The sequence below is a fragment of the Drosophila suzukii genome, chromosome 3 (genome assembly GCF_043229965.1).
Source record: "Drosophila suzukii chromosome 3, CBGP_Dsuzu_IsoJpt1.0, whole genome shotgun sequence".
NCBI lineage: Eukaryota > Metazoa > Arthropoda > Insecta > Diptera > Drosophilidae > Drosophila > Drosophila suzukii.
In genome coordinates, this window is record NC_092082.1 from 69,193,726 (window position 1) to 69,217,516 (window position 23,791).

General features: G+C 39.0%; 1 protein-coding gene across 2 annotated transcripts; it reads right to left on the bottom strand.

The window, feature by feature from the left end:
* On the bottom strand, window positions 1-754 carry LOC118877677 (uncharacterized). Of its 2 annotated transcripts, none has more exons than XR_010654283.2 (3): window positions 518-754; window positions 271-448; window positions 1-209 (listed from the first exon to the last, which is right to left on the bottom strand). XR_010654283.2 is itself a non-coding variant. In XM_070995733.1 (3 exons), the coding sequence occupies exons 1-3, from the start codon at window positions 707-709 to the stop codon at window positions 73-75; spliced, it is 351 nt and encodes a 116-aa protein (XP_070851834.1). In that variant the 5' UTR covers window positions 710-750; the 3' UTR covers window positions 1-72. The 2 variants fall into 2 exon arrangements, 1 of the variants encoding a protein (XP_070851834.1); XM_070995733.1 differs by having other exon boundaries at window positions 674-750.
* Between the last annotated feature and the right edge of the window lie 23,037 nt (window positions 755-23,791).

The window sequence follows — 23,791 nt, forward strand, 5'->3', positions numbered from 1 at the left end:
TTCTAATTAACTCCATTTTTATTTCAAAAATTTCAATTTTATTATAAAACTTTAATTTGCGATGTAAGTAAATTATATAAACACTCTGGGTTTTATTAGCGGTAAGCTTGGATGCATTTTCGGCCGAGTGTTCTTGACTTTTCGTATATTTTCTATGGTGGTTAATGTAAATGAAGCTGTTTTCGTATAATGACGCTTCCAAGCATGTTCTGCAAAGAGAATTCCAAAATAAATTTACTAATTTCTAGATGAATCTTAAGTTGTACTCACTTATCGTTGAGTTGCACAGTAACTCATTATTAAGGTAGAATTTAGTAAGTGTAGGCAGCGTATCACCAATATTTATGAATCGAACAAACGTCTGGCCGAGAAGTCCCTTGTTAATATTTGCGATAGCTTCACCATAGCTGGGATACGCCTCCATATCCGATATCAGAGGATAATTAAACTAAATCAGAAGACAATTTATTATTTATTTTTATATATAAGTATTATGATGTCTTTGTTTTCCACTCACTTTTTTCCACGCAAATGTCGCTTTGAATTGCAGTAAATTATGACCTGCTTTATTCGCCGTGAAAACACCTATATAACTCCCGTTTTTTTCAATGCCATACGTAAAATATTCGGGGCAATCTTGTTCTGGAAAGACTAAGGCCACGGTGGCACTCACAAAGAAGCTCAGCAAAATCACCGAAGTGGTAGACATTCCGTTTCGATTATACTCAGTTCGGGTATACTTAAGAACTGAGACTCTTAGCTGCCAGCCTCTGAGTAAATATATACAAATATACAAAAAGCGATAAGCTTATCAGTAGAATTAAAGAAAAACGTTCGGTTTTATTTTATTTTTAATTGCTCAAAATTCTGTGAAATGCATCAATCCCAGAAATATGTACCATTATCTTATTTTGTGTAGTCATATTTATTTAATTTTATAAATGTATCAAATTGTGGTTTTTCTGAAATATTGTTATGAATAAATATGTTTTGAATCTTTTTTTGTATAATTATTATTATTTTATTTCTTTTTTTAACCAAGTAGGCTGATTTTTAAACACTTTTTAGTTAAGCGTATATATAGTATTAATTGATTACTATACTTCGTGGTTAAGAGTAAAAATATCTTTATTTATGACTTTAACAATCTAAGATCGTAGTATGCCTTTTTAAATAAAAATCACAAAAACATCTCCTTTTGATACCATATCCTAGATTATCATGTTAATAGACTATACAATATGATCGCATTTCTTGCAGTAGCACAAGTGATTATATTAATTTACAGATTTCTTTCAATACTCTCCGGCGAAGTCATAAATCCCAATTTAAAATCAGTGCCAAGTGAATGGTTTTAACTTTTCATTCAATAAACACGGAGCAGAGACATACGCCCCAACTCCATTGTACTATATGTATGTCCTGCGAGTGCGAATGCTGCACGTAGAATGCATTAAAGATAAGAGCAGCCGCAGCTCGGGCAACTTCAAACTGGAAAATATGATACAAAAGGCGACAGTGGATGGCAAAGATGGGATGGGCAATAGAATATGGGTATTGGTGGGTATGCTATGCAGTGTGGCCATAATTTCCAACAGTGGTTTTTATGCTGAATGTGCATTTTACGACTTTTTAAGTGTCAGGGCAAACAAAACTTTCCGTGGTACTGCCGTCGCAGGACCTCCAGGACTTCCAGGACCAGGACCAGAACCCTGCAACCCATGCAACTGGCAGCTGGTGCTATGTGCTTTGTGCTGCCGGCGGGACACCTTGTGTGTATACAAAAGACGCCAGACATATTTTCTTTCAACACGAGCATAAACTTTGCTTTTCAAATATATATTTTCAAACTTTCAAACCAAGCAAAGCCAGAAAGGGGCGCATTAAGTCCAAGTTTACGAAAAACTTAATTCTATTTTTTAAGCAACAACAACAAGCACACACCAACACACACACACACACCTCACACCTACGCAGGAATCCTTGGAAAGGCAAGGCAGTTGCAGTTGCAGTTCCGTTTCCGCCCTGTTGTGTTGCATGCACTAAGTTATCGTCTTTATTGTTTGTCACATACATGACCTCACAATTGTGTTCCTGTTTCTTGGCTGCTCTGCCTCAGCCACTATTTCCATTGCCATTCCTGCCTTTTGCGCTGAATGGCGATGCGAGCGGAAACGGAAATGGCATAAGTTGTTGTCGCCTACTAGTTCACACGTAAGTCCGTTCATTCAACAATAAAACGACGCTGCTGCAGCGCTAAAGACGCTACAAAAGGGGATTGCTCGCGGACCTGGCCAACAATGAAAACCCATAAAAGAAAATCAAGGCGATGGCTTGGCCGGGAATTCAGAGATGGCAATGTGATATACTGAGTGCCGGCGTGCGAATGGAGAAGCCTTTCACGAGTCTTTGTAGTCACAGCAGTTCTTTTTTGCTTTCGCGTTTGTGGATGACGATTTTTTCAAGGCGTTCACATAATTCTGGCTTTTGTCATTGGTTTGATACCATTATTTTCCGTTCTCTTCACAATTTGATAAGTTATTACTGTTTAGAAAATATATTCCCTGGGCTATATCAGCTTATGATAAAAAAACCATAACATGTTTAATAATAAACAATAAAACTTAAGCTGTACTTTTGAATTTTCAAGAAAAGTATATGTCAGGGGCTGAGACATTTGCTGGTCTCCTTCTTGCATATTGTTGCAGATGCGCAGTGAGTCGCGGTCAACGTCTTCTCCGTTCAGATATCAAAAGCAAAGTGAAGTCGGCTTCCTTCTGCCGGCTTCTTCTGACACACGTCAAAATGACACACGTCATCTAATTGCAAATTCCTTTCTTTTCTCTCTCTTTCTCATTTGCAATTCCTTTTTGGTCCTTCTCTCTCTCAGAGTCCTTGACCTTGACCATGACCGCGCCACACTCGGCTGAGACGACACTCTCTCTCGTTCTCAGTCCACGCTCTCAGCAATTGTGCAATTAAAAGGAACCACAAATAACCTAATGACTAGTTTATTTTATTCTTTATCCTTTCTCTTTCTTAATGCTATACAGTTTCGTTTACATTTTCTTTCTTCTTATACATCTCCGACACGGCCATCCTGACTTTCACACGTCCTCGTGTGCATACTGTAACACTAGGTTGGTATCATTCTTGCTTAATTTCTCTTTTCATCTTTTACATCTCTCAACATCATTCTTAGCTTAATAATTAGTCTACACACACAACTTTATAAATTGCGTCATCAAATGTCGGTTTCGCAGGCTATCTCGCTTTCTCACATCGTACAGTGAGTCAAATCAAACTTGTCTCACCAGTCAACCGCGCCACACGCCATGACAGAACACTTCTGGTTCCACACTTGTGCCTTCGGCTTGACCTGGTTCAACTTTCTCTCAGTAGCTCGTACTCTTCTGCGCAAACCCGACCATTTGGCTATCCTTGTTATCAAACCACAGTTACAGGCTCTTGCCGCCCCAGGCGACGCTTTGCACCTTTAGTGCCACGATCTGCTCAGATCCAAACTGCATCACACAATATCATCCATACCAGGCATGACTATTGTTGATCAAATCTAGCCCCTGTGTTTGATGTCTCACGACGAGTGTCTTTTTCACCACTGTCACTTTCCTCAATAGTCTCATCAGAGATCTGCTCGTCCGGCAGCCTTCTCAAACTCTCGTGCGAATACTTGTAGGTTCGCTTGCTAGTTAACGATTTTAACAGGTATCGATCACCTTCCAACAACTCGGCAACCACAAAAGGTCCTTTGAACTTAGGATCCAATTTGGTCTGATGCCGCTCTTCACTTCTAAGCAAGACATGATCCCCAACCTTGTGTTTTACAACTTTGGCCTTATTCTTATCAACTCGATTCTTTTCATATTTCGCATTTATTTCAATATTTTCTTTGGCCTGAGCCCTCGCTTGCTTACAATCTATTTTAGTCTCTTCATTTATTGGCAATAAGCCCATTGGCCTGGCCTCTCTTCCAATCAATATTTCTAATGGGCTATACTTTGTTACCCTGTTCGTTGTGCAATTCATGGCTAACTGTACTTCACTGAGTGCATCCTGCCAGGAACGTTCACCTATCTCTACCGCTGTCAACATACTCTTCATCGTGCTCATGACTCTTTCAACCTGTCCATTGGCCCTACTTGCACCTGTTGCTATCAAATGTAACTCTATTTTATGCATTGAACAGAACTCACGAAATTTCCCACAAGAGAAACTCCTGCCTTGATCTGCTATGATACGGTTAGGTACCCCAAAAAGTGATATTGTTGATTTTACAGCCTTAATACAGTTTTCTGCATCTAAATGCAAAGTATGATATAGGTGAACAAATTTAGTAAATGCATCTATTTGTACTATGACATATTCCTTGGTATCATTTTTACCACTCAGCTTTCCACTAATATCAATGTGCACAGTATGCCAAGGTATCTCAACTTTCGGAATTGGATGCAATTCCATTTGAATTTTCCCTGATGGAGGCTTTGCTAGTTTGCATTTGATGCAGTTTTCTACAAATTTTCGTACATACTTGGACATATGCTCGAACCAATACTGCTCATAAACCTTGTCTAACGTTTTCTGCCACCCCAAATGCATGATTGCTTCATGGACGTGATTTACTACAGACCACCTAAAGGCTCTTGGGATTACAGGTAGACAGCGTGTTTTTCCATTTCTCTGAATTTTCCGATACAGAATTCCTGCTCTTAGCTCATACGTCTTTGCTAAACTCTCCAACAACTCTCCATCATTCAAATGGACTATAATTTCCCTTACACACGAATCACGCTGCTGCTCAGCTACAAGCCAGTTGTCTGTCACCTCTGTCAGGTCGATGCGGACTTCGGGTACTCTATTGGTTGTCTCACATTCAATGACAATCGGATTTCTGGATAAAAAGTCCACGTGCGCCATGCGATTTCCCTTGCGGTACTCTATAGTGAAATCAAATGATTGCAAATATGCCCACCAACGGTGAACTCTCGGCGTTAGTTCTATTTTAGCACGACTTGCTTTCAATGAATTACAATCTGTGAATATTACAAACTTTCGACCGTGAAGGTAATGTCGGAAACTTTTTACAGCGTTGTATACTGCCAGAGTTTCTAATTCGTATGAATGATACCTCGATTCTGGGGGCGATGTACACTTGCTAAAGTATTCGACCACTCTAGGCTTACCGTCTATTTTGTGCATGAGAATGGCACCATAGCCACTTGCACTTGCATCTGTATGCAGCTCTATGGGATATTGTGGATCAAAAATAATTAAAACCGGATCATGTGTTAGTACTGAGATGATCTTCTGCCGTATTTCTTCATGCTCAGCTTTCCAAACGAAACTACTAATTTTGGAAGTCAACTGATATAACGGTTTCATCTGTTCAGAGAACTGTGGGACAAATTTACGGAAGTACGACGCTAATCCTATAAATTGTCGTAATTGTGAAACATTCTTTGGTTGAGATAGTCCAGCCAGAGCTTGTATTTTTCGCGGATTTGGTTCAATACTACCATCCTTGACCAAGTAGCCAAGATATTCTATTTCAGTTTTCAGAAAAGAGCATTTTTTTATATTAAATGAAAATCCTGCTTCCGATAGAGCCTTTAGCACAACTGTCAATCTTTCAAATGCTTCCTCTTTTGACCTTGCTACTATCACTACATCATCAATGTAAACAATTGCATAGGAGTACGCCAGGTCACCCAGTGCTCGCGCTATAGCTCGCTGAAAAATCGAAGAGGCATTCTTCAGCCCAAATGGCATAGATAGAAACTCGTACTGGCCCTCAGGGGTTACAAAAGCAGTTCGCTCTATAGATCCTACATCTATTGGAATCTGATAAAACCCACTAGCCATATCTAAACAAGAGAAGTATTTACCCCCACGCAGTCTGTTTACTTGATCTGATATTAGAGGCAAAGGATATTTGTCAGCCACTGTATTTGCATTTAGCTCTCTATAATCTATGCACAAACGATCACTGCCATCTTTCTTCTTAACTAACAAGATTGGACTCGCGAATGGAGAATTACTTGGACGTATTACATTTGCCGCCAACATTTCTTTGATTTTATCTCTAACTAATTCCTTTTCATCTACGCCAAGTCGATATGGACGTCTCTGCACAGTCTTGTTGGCATCTAATAAACGAATTTCTAATTCTCCAGTCGTGACACGTCTGCTCGGTATTCCAACAATAAAATGCTCAGTGTATTGGTCAACAATGTTCTTCAATTTAGACTTATCATTATCACTTAAATCATAATTTTCATCAAATAGCTTATCATAATTTGTAATAGTTTCATCGGATATTGAATTAATTTGTTTACTTTTAAAAATACTAAATTTATCAGCATCCATTGTTATGCCAAAGCCAAGTGCCAAGATTTCACGACCAATCATTATGTCATGTTTCAAATGCTCGTCCATAACTACATTAAACATGATTTCCAAATTAAATTTACAAATTTGTATGGTGGACAGTATTTGTAAATTACAGTGTACAACATTTGTTCCACTTCCTTTTAGAATGACTAAATTATTAAATCTTTTTCCGGCCAGTTTGACTGCTAACTTTTCCTTTATTAAGGAGCACTCGGCACCCGAGTCGAAAAAGAATGGAAAGGCCTCACCAAATTGATATAAAATTCCTTTCGGCTCCAACACTGCACAGACATCCACTCGCTTCTCGTTCATACTGCTACTCGATGCTGCTGTTCCCTTCATACATGCTGATGCAATATGACCGACGATTCCACATTTAAAGCAAGTCACGCCAGTCCTGTCTCGTCCCGCCAGTGGTCTTCCAAACGATTGATTTGGTTTTGATTGTTCTGCCTTCCTTTTACGGCAGTCCAGCATTTTGTGTCCAGAAATTCCACAGTAATGGCACTTCATTGGTGTGTGTGCCTTGAATCTCTTCCTGTCGGGGCCTATCGAAAGATCTGAAGAATGCTCACTTCGCTTGCTGTATGCGTACGCCTTCAACTGCTGCTGTAGTTCATTTCTGTTCGATATATTGGTGGTGAACAGTAGACGCTGCAGTCTAGTGTCGATTTGTGACGTGTGTGCCAGCACGAAAGAAACAGCTATTTCTTCGATGTCCATCGACTTCCATTTTGTCAAAAGTGACGTCACTAATCGGCTACCGTACGCTGACAAACACTCGCCCGTTTTCGGCCGTCCGTTGAGAATGTTCAATAAGGTGGCGGCCGGCGTCTCAGAATCGTCGTAGCGCTGAACAAACAACTCTTGGAATTGTGGCCAGGTAATACCAGCGTAGCTGATCTGTGCAAGCCATTGGGAAGCGCTCCCTTCTAGTGCTCCACTCAGCGACATAACCAGCGCACTGCCCTCCAGAGGATGCTCCGTGAGAATCATGTCGGCTGTTTTGCGCCACGCGCTGGCGTCAGCTTCAGCCGCGTCTGGATTAAACTTTGGTAGTCTCAATGATTTTTCACTTGTAGTTGTTGAAGCAGGCTGCTGCATTGTTTTTAGTATTTCGATGAATCGTAGATTTTGTGCTTCCAACAGAGATCGCCATTCACTATCACGCTGGGCCTGAGCCGATCCCACTTCTGATGTCAGGGGCTGAGACATTTGCTGGTCTCCTTCTTGCATATTGTTGCAGATGCGCAGTGAGTCGCGGTCAACGTCTTCTCCGTTCAGATATCAAAAGCAAAGTGAAGTCGGCTTCCTTCTGCCGGCTTCTTCTGACACACGTCAAAATGACACACGTCATCTAATTGCAAATTCCTTTCTTTTCTCTCTCTTTCTCATTTGCAATTCCTTTTTGGTCCTTCTCTCTCTCAGAGTCCTTGACCTTGACCATGACCGCGCCACACTCGGCTGAGACGACACTCTCTCTCGTTCTCAGTCCACGCTCTCAGCAATTGTGCAATTAAAAGGAACCACAAATAACCTAATGACTAGTTTATTTTATTCTTTATCCTTTCTCTTTCTTAATGCTATACAGTTTCGTTTACATTTTCTTTCTTCTTATACATCTCCGACATATACAATAACCATAAACTATTTCTTTTAAAGGTATGAAAATATACACTTTGATATTCAAGCGGCTAGAAGAGCTCGATTAGCGCTTCAGCCTGTTCTGGGTCACAGGAAAGACTGCGGCATCTGCAAGCAGCCAGTGAGTCATCAGGATCTCCGCTATCTCTTCGGCTTCCCTGTCCTGGTGGCTACCCAGCCTGCTCCGTTGGGACAAGCTGCTCCTTGATCCTTTGATACTTTGATCAAAGGATCAAAGGATCAAGGAGCAGCTTGACAGGGAAGCCGAAGAGATAGCGGAGATCCTGATGACTCACTGGCTGCTTGCAGATGCCGCAGTCTTTCCTGTGACCCAGAACAGGTTGAAGCGCTAATCGAGCTCTTCTAGCCGCTTGAATATCAAAGTGAATATTTTCATACCTTTAAAACAAATAGTTTATGGTTATGATCAAAGGATCAAAGGATCAAGGAGCAGCTTGTCCCAACGGAGCAGGCTGGGTAGCCACCAGGACAGGGAAGCCGAAGAGATAGCGGAGATCCTGATGACTCACTGGCTGCTTGCAGAGGCCGCAGTCTGTCCTGTGAACCAGGTGCTGGCGGATGCAGCAGTCCCCGAAAAAATGGCCGCACTTCAGGGACACAATGCGATGGGGGCCATCGGCCTCCCAGGGCGAGAGGCAAATCGAACAGCTGTTCTCCTCGTGAATCCTGCTTAGCTCTGCTTTCACCCCTTGCATTTCCTGGTGCAAATCATCCCGCTGATTGGCCATCACACCGATCTCCAAGTTGAGGTGCGTCTCCTTGGCTTCGATATCTTGCAGGATGCTCTGCACAATGGCATTCTTAGATTGATTCTGTTCCAGGATTTGTTGACCCAGCATTTCGTTTTTGGACATTTCATGTTGCAGCGTCTGCAGCAGGGCATTCCTCTCGTTGGCCAATTCCCGCTCCCTCTCCTCCGAAATGCGCCTGGTGTCCGTCAGCTGTATGTTACACTGCCGCAGGGCAGCTTTAATCTCGTCCCGCCGTTTGACCATTGCCTGGGTTCTTCTTTGCTCGTGGCGAAGTTCAGCAATCAAATCAGCACGTTTCATCTTGGTGATTCTTCTATTTCGCGGGATCGCCTCCTCTTCCTCTTCTAAAAAATCCTCCATTATTTTCTAGTTTTTTCTATGAGTAGTAATGAATACTTATTGCTTCAAACAAGTAGAGATGTCAAATGTATGATTAATTACTCTCAGCAGGAACTATCGAATTCTTAAAAAACATCAAGATAGGGATGCAAAAACATCGATGTCACTATCGATACTATCGATGTTTTTTAAAACAGCGATGTATCGATGCTTTTTTTCGAACATCGATGTTATCACTAAGAGATACACACGCAAAGCAAGTGGTACGTAAATTGGGAAAAAGTGCACATTTTTCCATTTTATTAAGTATTGTTACAGTTTGATACAAATATTGTTGTTGTTTTGTTTGAATAAATATAAGTTTATAATAAGTTTCATAAAAACAATATTTTAATTAATATTTGGAGGGTTTTATGGTATATATTCATAAATTGAAGAAAATTTCGATGTTTTTAGCGAAATTTCGAGGTTTTAGCAAAATTTCGATGTTTTCGCGAAATTTCGATGTTTTAGCGATATATCGATGCTTACAAACATCGATGTTGAAAACATCGATGTACTCACTATCGATGTTTTTGCATCCCTACATCAAGATACATCGCAGGGTTGTTGATAATTTATCGAAATATCGATGTTTTTATATTAGGGGTATTTTTATATATTGATATTGTTTTTAATATTTTTGAGTTAGTCACATTAAATTCTTGTACAGTCACCAGACGACGATAATTTAGAAGACCCTTTTGGGACTTTGTGGCAGAGCACAAATAAATAAATAACACCAATACGATGTTTTTAAAAATACTCGTCAATTTTAAAAAGGGAAGGAATTCAGTAAATTTAAGAAGTTCAATTTTGTGGACGTACATATACATTTTAACATTGTTATTATATTTTCAAATTGTTTTTTTCTAAACCAAAAAGCCCAGCTTGGCATCTCTATGAGCCACCTGGCTGACTGTTATTCCTGGCAAAAATGTGCAGCTTCCACCACGTCGTATACGTAATGTGCGTTGTAAAATTAGCAAAAGCTCTCACAAGCCCAAAACGGAAGGAGTTAAGACGGGAAAGAGGATGGGAAAAATAAGCGGAAGCAGGGGCAGAGGGCATTTCATAAAAACTGCTAACTTCCTAAACTGATTGTCCCCTCGCCTGATGGAGAGAAAGCTTCAAGTTGAATAGAAAATTGCAGCTGCAAAAGTTCTCTTCCGTCGTTTGTTGTCACTGTATTGGATCAACCTCGAACCTCTTTAGTCCGGTCCTGCTGCGAATATTCTGCCCACACTTCCTGCGTCTCCTTTCTGAAGCGTTGCACGTTTTTCTTATTCAAAAGTTATTGTGCTGCTGTCAGGAAAGTTTTCCCTTTTTTTTCGTCTTCATCCCCACCTTCAGAAAATGGCCAGTAGCGAGCCAAAATCCAATAATGGCTCAGATAGAGAGAGAGAGGGAGAAAAGAAAGCAAGTGAAAGGGGGATTTACGCACACAGACACCAGGCATTGCTTTCAAATACTAATCTACGCGCTATAATTGAAAAACTAACGGTTTTTGTAACGAGTTTTTCGTGCTTTCACTGCAAGTGGACGCATTTTTAGTTTCTCCATCCCTGCGTGAGTGTCGCCTACTTTCTCCTCACCACACATCCAGCCACTTTTCCCAGGCATCCCCGAGAACTGAAGCTCGGCTGGAGTTTTTCCCATAAACTGCAACAATCATTCTTTCAGCTGCGCTTTTTCCCCGCTCTTACAAACACGCGCGCATATTTTTGCTGACTTTTCGGTGCGTTTTTCTATTTTTTGAGGGCCGATGAGTTTTCCAAACACACCCTATACCCTTATTTTTTCGGTAGCTTAGGGATTTTTTCTTTTTCAAATAGGCTTTTTTTGCGGAAGCCACTGGAACGGTTACAAAAATAATGTTTTCGACTCTAGGTTTTCTAATTTAAAAAATGTTTTCGAATATCTTCATATCATTTTCCATTTGAAAGGTATTTGCAATATACCAACTGGCTTGAAAGATATTTCCATTCAGTTTTTTTGTCAATTTTTATAAAAAAAATTTTAGAATAAGAGTTATTTTAAATATTTATAATAGTTACAATTGAAAAATATGACCTATTTTTAATTTGTATTATAAAAAATTATTCATTTTTAAAAATTTTTATTTTTGAAATCATAATAATTAATGTTCTGTGTTTTGTCCTTAAAGTCATCTTTGTAATTTGTAGTAAAATTGTTTTTTTTAATTGATAAACACCAGAACTTATGTATTTTCTATTTATTTTATTTCAATGTATCTAATAATTTCAAAGAAACGTAAACCGATGGATCATTGAAACATTAATATTTTAAAAACAACTTTAAGCTTTTTAAAACTAAGTTCTACGTTTTTAGCAAAATCGTTTAGGGGAACTTTCTTTACGACCCAGACTAAACATTTAAACCAAACACTTTCATTTGCACATATTTCAGTGGCATGAGGCACTGGCAAAGGCAACGAATGAATGAAAAAATAACCATGAAATTGAAAAAATATGATGACACCTTCAACGCAAGTGAAACAATGGATCCTCGTGGGTGTGTTTGTGTGCGTACGCATGGGCATCTGTGTGTGATTTTGTATGCGGCTGTGTGTGTGAGTGAATCCCCTTTTTTTTGGGGCCTTTGTGTGCACGCTGACTTGAAACATTTTTGCACTGCACTGTCGGCCAGATTTCTCTCGAAGCGAACGCAAACAAAACCCAATCCCAACAAAAAGTGAAAGATAATTTTTGGAAAATTTCGTCTGAAAACATTTTGCTGCTGTCAGCCTGATGGCAGCTTTCAATTCCTCTTTTTTATGACTTAAGAGCCATATATGGCCAGCAGGATTTTGGCTTTTTTGTCACGATCTAAGCCGCGGTTCTGTTCCGATTGCCCGCTGCATTTTGCGTTGTGACTCGCATGAATATTGGCATTCTTGGCTTTTCAATTTCGTTGAGCGTTTTTCCAGGTCGATTTAGCATCTTTTTTTTTTTGGGCTATATTTTGTCAGTGTACGCGAAGTGCTCATAGCTCAAATTACCTGGCCAAGTGGCGAGGGCATTAAATTAAATACCTTTTGTCTGTGGCCATTAAATGAAACGACATTGGTCCAAAGGGGGGTTTTCATCTATAAGGAACGGGTACAGCCACAGTTTGGGTTGGTGTTTCTGCCAAGGGCAGTGTTGACCAAAAAGTGTGCGTACGAAACGCAACAAAAGGCGCCCGAGGAAGAAATTCAATCAGTTCGCACGTGACATGATTATTTTATGTTTTTATTTATTTATGGTGTATGCATTTTATTTTATTTTTTACTGCTATATCTTTTGCTTGTTTTTCTTGGGCCGCTTTAAAAAATTGTCTGTGGCCATAACGTGATGGTTGTCACATTCTGAGGACCCATAAAAAGGTTGGGGGAAAAATCTGAATCGTTTGAAACATTTTTTTTGCAGCTTGAAGCGTTTTTTGTAGATTTAAGGTCTAGTCTAAAGAGATTAAAAATTGAATTTTGTAAGCTGAATGATTAATTTAAACAAATATTTACCTTTATGTCTTTATTACAGTTTTTTTGGCATGTTCATGTGTTTTTATAGATCCAATGTGTGATTTAAAGAGGTTTTAAGAGATTAAAACTTAACTTTTTAAGCAGACTAATAAAAAACCAAATATTTCACCTGATTACTTATAAGCTTTAGTGATAAACTTTAGTAAAAAACTTTGGTTTCAATTAAATCAAAAGTCTCTATAAATTATTTTATTCAAAGATTTTTTATGAACTCACCATATGCCACTAGTGGCACATTTAAATTCGACCTTCTGCCTTAAAGATTGGCGCCCAACAGAAGGCCAATCAATGTACTTCTCCCCCTTCTACTTCTACAAGTTGGTGGAAAACAAAACAAGAGGAAAAACCAGAAAAAAGGAGGCTGAAACAAGATGGCAAACAATAAAGGCGTCCACAACAATCCAGCGAAGGCAACTTGTTAGTTACACTTAACGAGCCAAAAACCGTATTTAAGTCAAATCGAGGCGGCAAAAAACAAAAACCCAAACCCAACCCATGTTCCAAAAATGTTTGGGGGGTTCGTTGAGGAGGTGTGACCGTTGTGGATGTTGTTGGCTTTGGTGTCAAAGTAAATACAATCAATTTGATTGTGCTGTCCTTTTTTTTTTGGTCCTCCTATTCTGCTGCCTGGTCTCGACCCTTGTGCGCGGGCCATCGATTGATAATTTAATTCAATTGTGCTGCGACTGCCATTAAAATTGGCTACTGGATGGCAAATGGCAAGTGCGGGCCCCGGCCACATAGAATGTTAATTTCTGGGATAATGTGAGGCAGGCCACGTTTCTAGAGATTTGCACTCTTTTCGTTTTGGGAAATCATCGACACGTTTTTGATGGATAACAACACAATTTTCGGGCGGCAAAAAATGTTCTATTCGGTCACGTGTTGTTGTCATATAAAAATCTTATTCAATAGCCCATGCCAGTGCGGAATTTCTGATCAGGCAATCAAAGTTACATCTATTGGTATATTTTTAGGCGGGTGTGAGTGCCATTTTGTTCGTATTTATGTAGCGCGTAGCTCTAAGGTAAATACTGGATTTATTTTGCTTAGTTTTAGTGCCTGTTTTACTAAGCTAACTACATTGTAATTGCTGAAAAAGGGATTACGATGATTGATGTCATTTTAAAATTATTTAAATAAGAGTAAAATGTAAGGATAACTAATGGGACCTAGCTAAGCGAACTATGGACTTAAAAAAATAAAACCCTATAGATATATTTTAATTTTATGTTGAATTTTAGTAGTTAAAGTACTATACCATTTCACTAATTTTGTTTTACCAAGGTGTCTTCTATTCCGCAATTAATAATTTAAATTGTAAGACCCCCATAATATATTCCCAGACAATTGTTCATCCTTAAAATACGATTATTGCTGTGCTGGGTACCTCGAATTAAGCAGTCACATTTAATCCCAACCGCCCAGATAACGACGAGCGTGGCCTATTAAGTAGCAAAACAGTTTTATTCCCCCCTTTTCTGGCCAAGAAATGTAAATCGAAAGCCAGAACCACAACCGGTCTGGATAGTCGACAAGGACAAGCGAAAGGATTCAATTTGCATGAGCCACGTTAACAATAAATTTATAGTCTGTTTTTTCGGGGTTGTCCATGACACTCGGGCACTCCCCTCCATTTTCGAAACCCAGGTCCAAATGAAATGTTGGGGGACTAAACACGTTCGGCTAACGTATTCGTGTGATTTGCATTTGGCTGATGCCCCTGCAGAGTCCTGTTCCTCAATTGTTATCCTTTGTGTGTTTATACCGCTGTGTATAGAGTACAGAAATATCAGATGCATATTTGTGTCTTTATAAACTATGGAATTTATTCAAATATACAATAAATATAAAATAAACTTTTTAGTTCAAAGTTCCTGAGTTCGTATGAAACAGTTTCTTGTTAATTCAAAAAGAACATAAGAGACATGGTTCAATCCTTGATGTTTTAAGCTACGGGGGCTCGTAGAGATCAAGGATTAAGGTATTTATAAGAAACGCAAATAATCGTAGGTCTAATAATTGTGTCTATTTGTTATTAGTTCAAATTGTCTTTTAAAGACATGGTTTGACATTTAATGCTATAAGCTAAAGGATCCAATATATATCCAAGATTAAAGTATTTATAATAAAAGCAAATAAATTATTTTATTTACGGTTAACCCCAGGCTTAAAAACCGCCACGTTTTCTTACTTTTGATTGTTGTGTCTATATAAATAATAATAATGTGAAATAAACTTTAGTTTTAAGTTCTTAAGTTGGTATAACACATTATGATGTTAGATCAAATTGAACCTTAGAGACTTGGTTCGACATTTGATGCTTTAAGCTCAATAAACTCAAATAAATGCAAGATTATGGTATTTGCAATAAAACCAAATAAACTCTTTTATTACCGGGTAACCCTAGGTCTGAAAACCGCGATATCTTTCCACTTTTTGTGCCCCTGGTGGTTGTCTCTTCATTGACAGGCGTGAGGCTGTAACGGAAGCTGCGTCTTCTATGCCGGCAACATTTGTTGATATGTCGCCTTTGTTTCGCGCCCTATCCCTTTCGGAATCCCCAGTTCCCAGTTCCCGGTTCCCAGTTCCACCATCCGTTTCCTTTCCCCCCAGGCTCTTTGTTAGCGCCCAGACAAGTCCTCTATGAGCTGCTGCATCGCTCCGGGGGAAAAGTGAGAACGTGGATGGGGGTATGGGGATTTTTTCGCGTCTCAACTTGTCCGCTTGCGTGCTTTTTGTGCCTTTGTCAAATGGCTTTATCATTCGAATGACAGCAAATCCAGATCCGGTTACCAGAGTCTGACTTATAGGGCGGATGGGGGATAGCATGTATATCTTGTATGTGGGCCCCATCCCCCAAAGCCACACTCAAGTGGCTGGCGGCTTAGCTAATGATTCTAAATGGCAAGTTATTGAATCATTTAAATGCGCCATAAGCCAACGCACAGCCACCAAAATCCGTTGACTTTAGACCGACCAGCATTCTGACAGTCCGCTTTACAATCCGTAGTAGACATCACGTAGTCATTTGCAAAACTGCACTTGAAGTGCACAGTGGTTTGGAATGGAGTTAAACTAGATAATAGTTATGATTAAGTGCCTGAAAGTTGAAAGAACATCATTTTATCGATATGAAAAGGTATGGTAAATTGTATAAACTGTGAACAATTGTGAAAACATATAGTTGTATTAAGTTTAATTAAAGAAATTTCTTATTTTAATTTACAATTTTGAACAAGGCGTACATATATTAGCCCTATTGAATATTTCAAATATTTATTCATAAATTTATTGTTTTAGTTTGTAACTCAAAGTGCAATTTTTTGACGTTATAGCTCATTTCATCCCTAAATATTATTTAAAATATTTTAATAATACTTTTATTATTATAATACATTTATTTATATAGTTTTAGTTTCTTATTTATTCAGCTATTGTTTAAAATATTTTAAAAATACTTTTATTATAAAAATATTTTAATAATACTTACGTTATTTTTACATATTTATAGCAATTAGTAAAATTTCTATTATTAGGTTATAATTTAGTTTGCAACTGTTTAGCGTATAATTTACTCCATAATTTCTTTTAATGTATTTCCAACTTTTATTCGTAATTAATAGAACATTTGTTAAACAATTTTATAATGAGCCTATTAGCGCTAAATGGATTTGCTTTACGAATCATTTCATCCATTACTCACCACCGTTTTGAATAAAAAAGGAGTAGGGGTAGTTAGGAACCATCAGATCAGTTGTCACACACTCAGCGACAAAGCGACTTACTGACAGTCTGACAAACTGACAAAATGACAAAATGACAAGTCGACTGACTGGCAGACAGCCGGCGATTCCAGTTCCCGTCACGATTTTGTGAACTTCTCCATGGCCAGACTGGGAGATGATGGCCCAGACGCTGGGAAAGCCACTGGGAAAGCCGGGATGAACCACAGCCACTGGTGGGCTATATGCAAATTTTAATTTTATACATAGACACATAAAAATAAATTGTTTTTACTCGACTCTGGCTACACTTGCCAGCATATGCAGTGCTCTGAATGCGAATATACGTATATATTTTCCCCTATATGTTAGTTGGGGGGCTACTTGTCATGCAGGCCCTGTGTCTAACCCCCTCTCTATGTCTCATTGTGGAAATTACAGCCCCAACTTTCTCTATGGCCACTGCAGCATATTGATTTTCTATTTTAAGGGATTAAAAAGAAAATGTTTTTACCAGAGATTTTGCATATTTATTGATTGTATCTGTACTGGGAATTGGTCTGTCTCTATATCTCTGTTTTTGTAACACGTAAGAGTATTTTGTATTTCATTTTGTACGCTTTTTGTGTTTTTTGCTTTTCCTTGTGCAAAATATGCAAAATAGTTGAAGGCTGGGGAGTACAGCTTTGTTATGGAAATATGATTTTATAAGCTCTGTAAATTAGTCCGGCTAGTGTGGCCGGGGGATATAGAAGTAACACCGAATTTGTGCCAAAAAAATAATATTTATTCAATTGTTGCAATAGAATATTTACATTCATATCAGGCACTGCGCATTTGCTTTCTTGCATGTTATCAATAAATCGCCAATTGTTTCGCAAATATAAAGCCGAAAATCTGCTTTGCCCGCTCAAAGACAATGGCCATTTCCTGTTTAGACCGAGCAAACCAAGCAAATCCAAGCTTTTGTTCCTAATTTGGGGAATACTCGTAACTCGAAGGACCAAAGTTTCAGTTTCCTTTGTCGTTCGATTTGAGAGTAGCTGGGGGCCAAGTTCTTATACTTTTTGGCATAACAAATCAATTTCGCATTAGACTTTTGGGTTCCCCTCAATCCAGCCCAATAAGCTGGGGCAGGAAATAACTTTCTGTTATTGTTGCCACAAAACTATAACAAGGCGCTTAAAATACATAAAATATTGTTTTCGTTTGTGGGATTGCAAGGCATGGAAAATTGAAATGTGCCCGAAGGCAACGGAAACTCCCCGAACGAACAAAAAAAGTCGATCAAAACCAGCTGCCAAGGAAAGTAATAAAAACTTGGTAAAAGCCCACACCCCCCTTTTGCATTAAGAATATAACAAGCTAAAGGTTTTCTGTGTCATCTGTGCAACTTGAACTTGAAATCGAACTGCTTGAAAGTTGAGCGAGCATAAAAGGCAAAACGCAAATCAAAGACCTCCAACCAGATCTGGAAGCCACATGCGGGTCCGTAACTGCGGATACCCCGTACATCCTGCTCCTCCTCATCCTTCTCCAGGCCACCGATGTTTGCCTAATGCAGCTGCCAACATTGTCAACTAAAACTCGATGCTAACAAGCAGAAAATGGCAGGCAACTACATACCAACTTGAGCTCGTAAAACTGCCGCCCAAGTATAACTTTTTAACAACCGCTCGTGGGAGTACTGGGGTACTGGGTTCTCGGAACTGGGTTCTCGAAACTGGGAACTGTGGGCCTTCCTGCCTGCCTAACTAGCTGCCGAGCAGATTGGGCCTGGTTGACTCTGGATCGGGCAATTTGATTTTTACGAGGCTGGCTAACGAGTTTCAGTTGCAGTTTGCAGGGGAGAACAAATAAATACAACGTGGCGTATGAGCCATATGACTAGCAAAGCGAAGGCAATCACCATTGGGGCCACGTACACCGGGGCGTATGCGTAACCCGGCCTACACCTAAATGGCTCTAAGGATAAAGGCCGTGTGTGTGTGTGGTTGTGTGTGTGTGGGCTAATCTGCCATCACTCAGGTGTGTTAATTGCCTCAAATAAAGGCAGTTCCAACTTGGTCTACAGGTATATGTCAGTCTCTCATTTGACCTTTTGTTTAACCCACTTAGAACCTTTCGTCGAGAAAAAAGTCATATAAATGTCTTTTTATTTTAATCAAATTTTTTTAAAGCTTTCAAATGATATTTTTTAATACATTTCATTTATGGTCTACAATTAGTTGCTAGAATTATGTAAATAAATAAAAAAAAAATAATAAAAAAAATGTTAAATTAATAAATAAATTTATTGAGCTTGGGACTTATTCTTTAAAAATTTAATAAATTTAAAATGGTTTCATTAATTACTATTTTTATGAACTCGATTTACTTAGGTGCGAAATCTGTTGTTTCAGGGATGATATCAATTTGTCCAATTTTGTTATATGATCTAAATTAATTTAGATCCTATACCATATAAAACAAGGAAGAACGCTATAGTCGAGTACCTCGACTATCAGATACCCGTTACTCAAAGGGAAATGGAGATATGCAAGCAGCAAAGCGAAATTAAAATGCGCCACCTACCGGCGGTAGACAGATTTAAGCGTTATGGGCGTTAGAGTGGGCGTGGCAAAATTATTTTTGGATCAATCGATAGGTATTGACGACACCAATACATTTCAGTTAAAATTTTTTATCTAGCATGCAAATTGTGGGCGTCACAGGTTTTCGCGGTTTGTGGGCGTTTAAGTGGGCGTGGCAAACTTTTTTTGGGTCAATCGATAGGTATTGATAAGAACAATACATTTCAGTTAAAATTTTCTATCTAGCATTAAAACTGTAGGAGTCACAGTTTTGGGCGGTTTGTGGGCGTTAGAGTGGGCGTGGCAGTCTACTGAAACAAACTTGCGCTGCGTAAGAAGCTCAGGAATCTGTACGCCAAATCTCAATAGCCTAGCTCTCATAGTTTCCGAGATCTCAGCGTTCATCCGGACGGACAGACAGACGGACAGACGGACAGACGGTCAGACGGACAGACGGACAGACGGACAGACGGACAGACGGACAGACGGACATGGCTAGATCGACTCGGCTAGTGATCCTGATCAAGAATATATATACTTTATGGGGTCGGAAACGCTTCCTTCTGCCTGTTACATACTTTCCGACGAATCTAGTATACCCTTTTACTCTACGAGTAACGGGTATAATTAGCAAATATACGCCCTTCATAAAATTTATTAAATTAATTTCAATAGGCTTAAAATTGTGCTATAAGATCTACATTTGTTTGCATCGTATAGATCTGTATTTATTTAGCTAAAAGATTGACAGGATTTCGAAATGGGTTAAAATCCTGTATCATCTGAAAGGCAGAAAACAGGATGGCGGCTAACACGTGTCCGTCATTAGTTGCCGGCTACGCAGAGTTTTGACATCCAGCTAATTGAAAATATTTATGTTGTGCCTCAAAAAACAAGGGGAAATAATTTTAATGTTCATTTAATTTGTCAAACAAAACAATTTGCATAAATTAGTAGCTTGTATTTGCCCGCTCGCTGCCACTTGTAAATTTATTTATAAAGCGAAAGTTTCCCCCGCCAAGGATCTGGCTAAAAGTTTGACATTTACATGACACGCAGGACGGATCGCTGAGGGGCAGAAGAAACAGCCGAATCTTGAACCCACGCGAAATATGTCGAGCAAGAGCAAATTTTACTTTGAGTCAATTAGGCGCATAAATTAGAAAAGTCTACCACAAGTTTAGCCCTCTTTCGCTGCCATGGTTAATGCGATTAGAGGCAGCGGCGAACAATGAACAATTTGCGTATAATTAATGCGCATAGTTTGCATTTTTATGATGCCTGGCGACGTCATCCCAGTCATTCCCGTCATTCCCGGGCAACTTTAAAGACATCATTTCGCCCCGAAAGAGTGGCGGTGCTCCCCTGACTTACTTGGCAGCGGAAATGGATGTGTTTATGTGTATCTCATGGATTTGCCTGGCCGCCAGCCAAGTGCCTGCCCCAGACAGGCCAACACTTTTCTTTATTGTTGGGCCCCGGCAGAGGCAAAAGCAACAGCAATGGCAACTCAAGTCGGGGAAAAACAACAGGAAAAACATCGGGAAAAACCCGGAGCGAAAACAAACTGTGAATAAGAAGTTCTCAAACGAATAGTTTTTGACGCGCCTGGGCCGCAATGCAGTTTGTGTCATTTCAACTTCCTAACCAAAAATGAACTTGGGGGCAGAGGTTAGGCAATGAAGCCATGAGGTCATGTCAAAGGTTGCCAAATCAGTGATTTTTGTAAAAACAATTGTCTGATGACTGGTAATTATCCGTAAAATGGATACAAGGAATGTTTTTATTTATTAGGAGTATTTAAAAAATATTATTTGTTGCAATACAATTATTTGTACTAAAATATTATTGGATTAGTTGAAATAATCTTCAAGAAACTGGTATTTAAATTACATTTTTTTTACATTTAGCCCCATTTTAAATTTAATTTTAACTTTTCCTATCCAGAAAAGCTGTCAGCACTGGTCAAGTTCTGTGAAAAGTTTTATAAAATAATTTGCATGCGGGCCAACGAACTCTTTTCATTTGCAAAGGGTTCCAGTTCCAATTTGCAACAGTCCACCACAGAAATTAAACGAAATTCCGTCACTTTTGATGAAGTTATTTTCTCCAAGTTTGTGTTAGGTTTTGGTTGTAGTATAAACTAATAAACAGATTTTTTAGGGGCAATAAAATTTGTAAAAATATTTAAATATTATTTTAGGTTTAGATTATAGAAACATAGGTACATATATGTTGCTTTTAAAAAATAGTAAAATGGTTACACATCATCAATGTTATTAATCCTAAAATATCTGCCTTAGAACAAGTTATGACTGATTTACTTATTGATTTTAATGCCAGATCTGTTCTTAAATATCCCCACTTAGGGCTGCCACCATCCCCAATCGATGTTCCAGTAATTCCTCAGTTCAGCGAGTCACTCAATTGTTGGCGACCATTTTGCCAGCGGACCCAGTGCTTCGAGTATGACTTGCAAATGCAGGCGCTAACCAGTGGAGAGATTTGCATATTCCCATTTCGAGTCCGGGCCAGACAACTCACTCCAACCCGCTATCCGCTGCCCTTTATCCGCAGATGAGGCTCTGGCAATTTTAGAGCTCCACGTAGCAGCAGGGCCTAAATTATGTCCTGTTGCGGAGGAGTCTCGCTGTTGGCCGAGTTGGTTGAGGCCGGCCGGCCATTGTGAGTCTGTGGCCACATTGCGTATACGCCCGCTAGTCCCTCGTTAATTGCAATGTTTGTCATTTGCCTGTCAATTTGCATTTAAATTACAAAATTTAAACGCTCTTTTTTGTTGCCAACCCAGGAACTTTACGACTGCCAAGATATGGATGAGAATGCGACGGAGGATGGTGGGATTGGGCAGCCAGGATGAGGATGTTGAGCCGGCAAAAAGTGGGTGGCAACGAGGCATTTGTCATGATGGCCCATGGAGAGTCACTTAGACGTATGCTCCAGAACCAGAGTACCCCGAAATAGGACCAGGAACCAGGGCTTAACCCAATCTTTTGTTTATGTGGATTCGCAATGAGGCACGGCCATGGTCGCGTAACATTTTCGGGCTAATTTTGTTGCAAATTGCTGGGCTGTAAAAAATGTGACGGGGTGAGAAGGTGGGAAATTGCCGTGTAGCAACGACGACTGGCAGATGACCTCGAACTTTGCTCTCTGACGCGCGGGATGTTTGCCATTTAATTAAAGCGACACAAGCACCCAGGACTCACCACCCACCGCCCACCACCCCACTGCTCGTCCTTAGTCCTGTGCGTGTTGACCTTATTATGTTGACTTTGTGTGTGCAGTGCATAAACTGTGATAAAAATCGCATATTCCACGCGGCATTTGCCCGCTTTTTTGCCCATCCATTCCCTAGATGAACGTGGCCAAAAGCCACCAGCCATCAGCCACCCCGTTTTTAAATGTCTATAATTTATGTTGGCCGTTAAACTCGCTGGCTGACTTCAGCCTCAGCTTTGGCCATGGCTTTTGCCTTTTGCCGCTGCCTCAGCTCCTGCTTGTGCTTACAACAATTTGATGGCATATAATTATTAGTTCGTATAATTTATGGCTTCATTTTGGCTCACAAAGTTGTGAGCTGTGAGCTGCCTTGTGTCTTGTGCATTTCAAGTTGAGTTTCGCTCCCCGCTGATTTATAACTAATTTAGCTGACATTTTTATGAGCCATCGAGGGTGCAGCTGCAAGTGATTTTAATCAGTTCGGGCAATATGCAAAAATGTGAAAAGAAATATGAAATTGCATTTTGCCAGTCAAAGGGAAATCGAATTTCGCTTCATCAAAGACGAGTAAGAACTATAAACATGCCAAAGTATGCAATGCAAATTGGGGGACTTTGGAGGGAATTATGATGTATATATGTTGTGTTATGCCACGTAATACTGGGTTGTTTTTACAATGTTGGTATTTAGGTTGCAGAAAAATCTAAGTAAATATTTCTTTTCTATCAAAACTTAAGGTTTAAAAAATAATTAGAACAGACCCAAAAACTTACGATCTCTATAAAGAACATTTAAGAATATTAAATATCCCTGATATTAAAGATTACATATCTTACTAAATGAACTACTCAATATTCTTAAATCAAAGGTTAGCCTTTAATATTTCTTTAACGCAAAGTTTTTCTCATTTCATCACACTTAAATTCACTGTGATTGCTTAGTTTCGACATGTGTAAACGCAGTTTCATCAGAGAAGTTTAAGGATGTAAGATGAACATAAAAACTTCTATATAGAGTATAAAGTATATTTCTAAATAACATTCTTATAAGCTTAATAATGGAAAAACTTAAGAATATAATAATAGAACATCTTTACAGGATCATAAATAAATTTATAATTAAAACTCCAAACTTTTCTAGAAGTCTGGCATCACTATATATAGTGTATATGTAGCATATGTCGATAACACATTTCTTATAAGCTGTATACTAGAAACATTTTAGAATGATAATTATTTAAAATCAGGGTAATCTGAAACCTTTACAATATTATAACAAATCTAAATTAGTCTCAAACTTTTCCAGAAGTCTGTCGATAACACATTTCTTATAAGCTGTATAATAATACAATATCAGAATGATTATTATATAAAATCAGGGTAATCTAAAACCTTTACAATATTATAACTAGTCTTAATCTCTAACTTTTCCAGAAGTCTGGCTTCACTGTACCGTAAACCCTGCTGTTGACAAATTTTTGGATTGTAACCACCGTAGCCGCCGTTT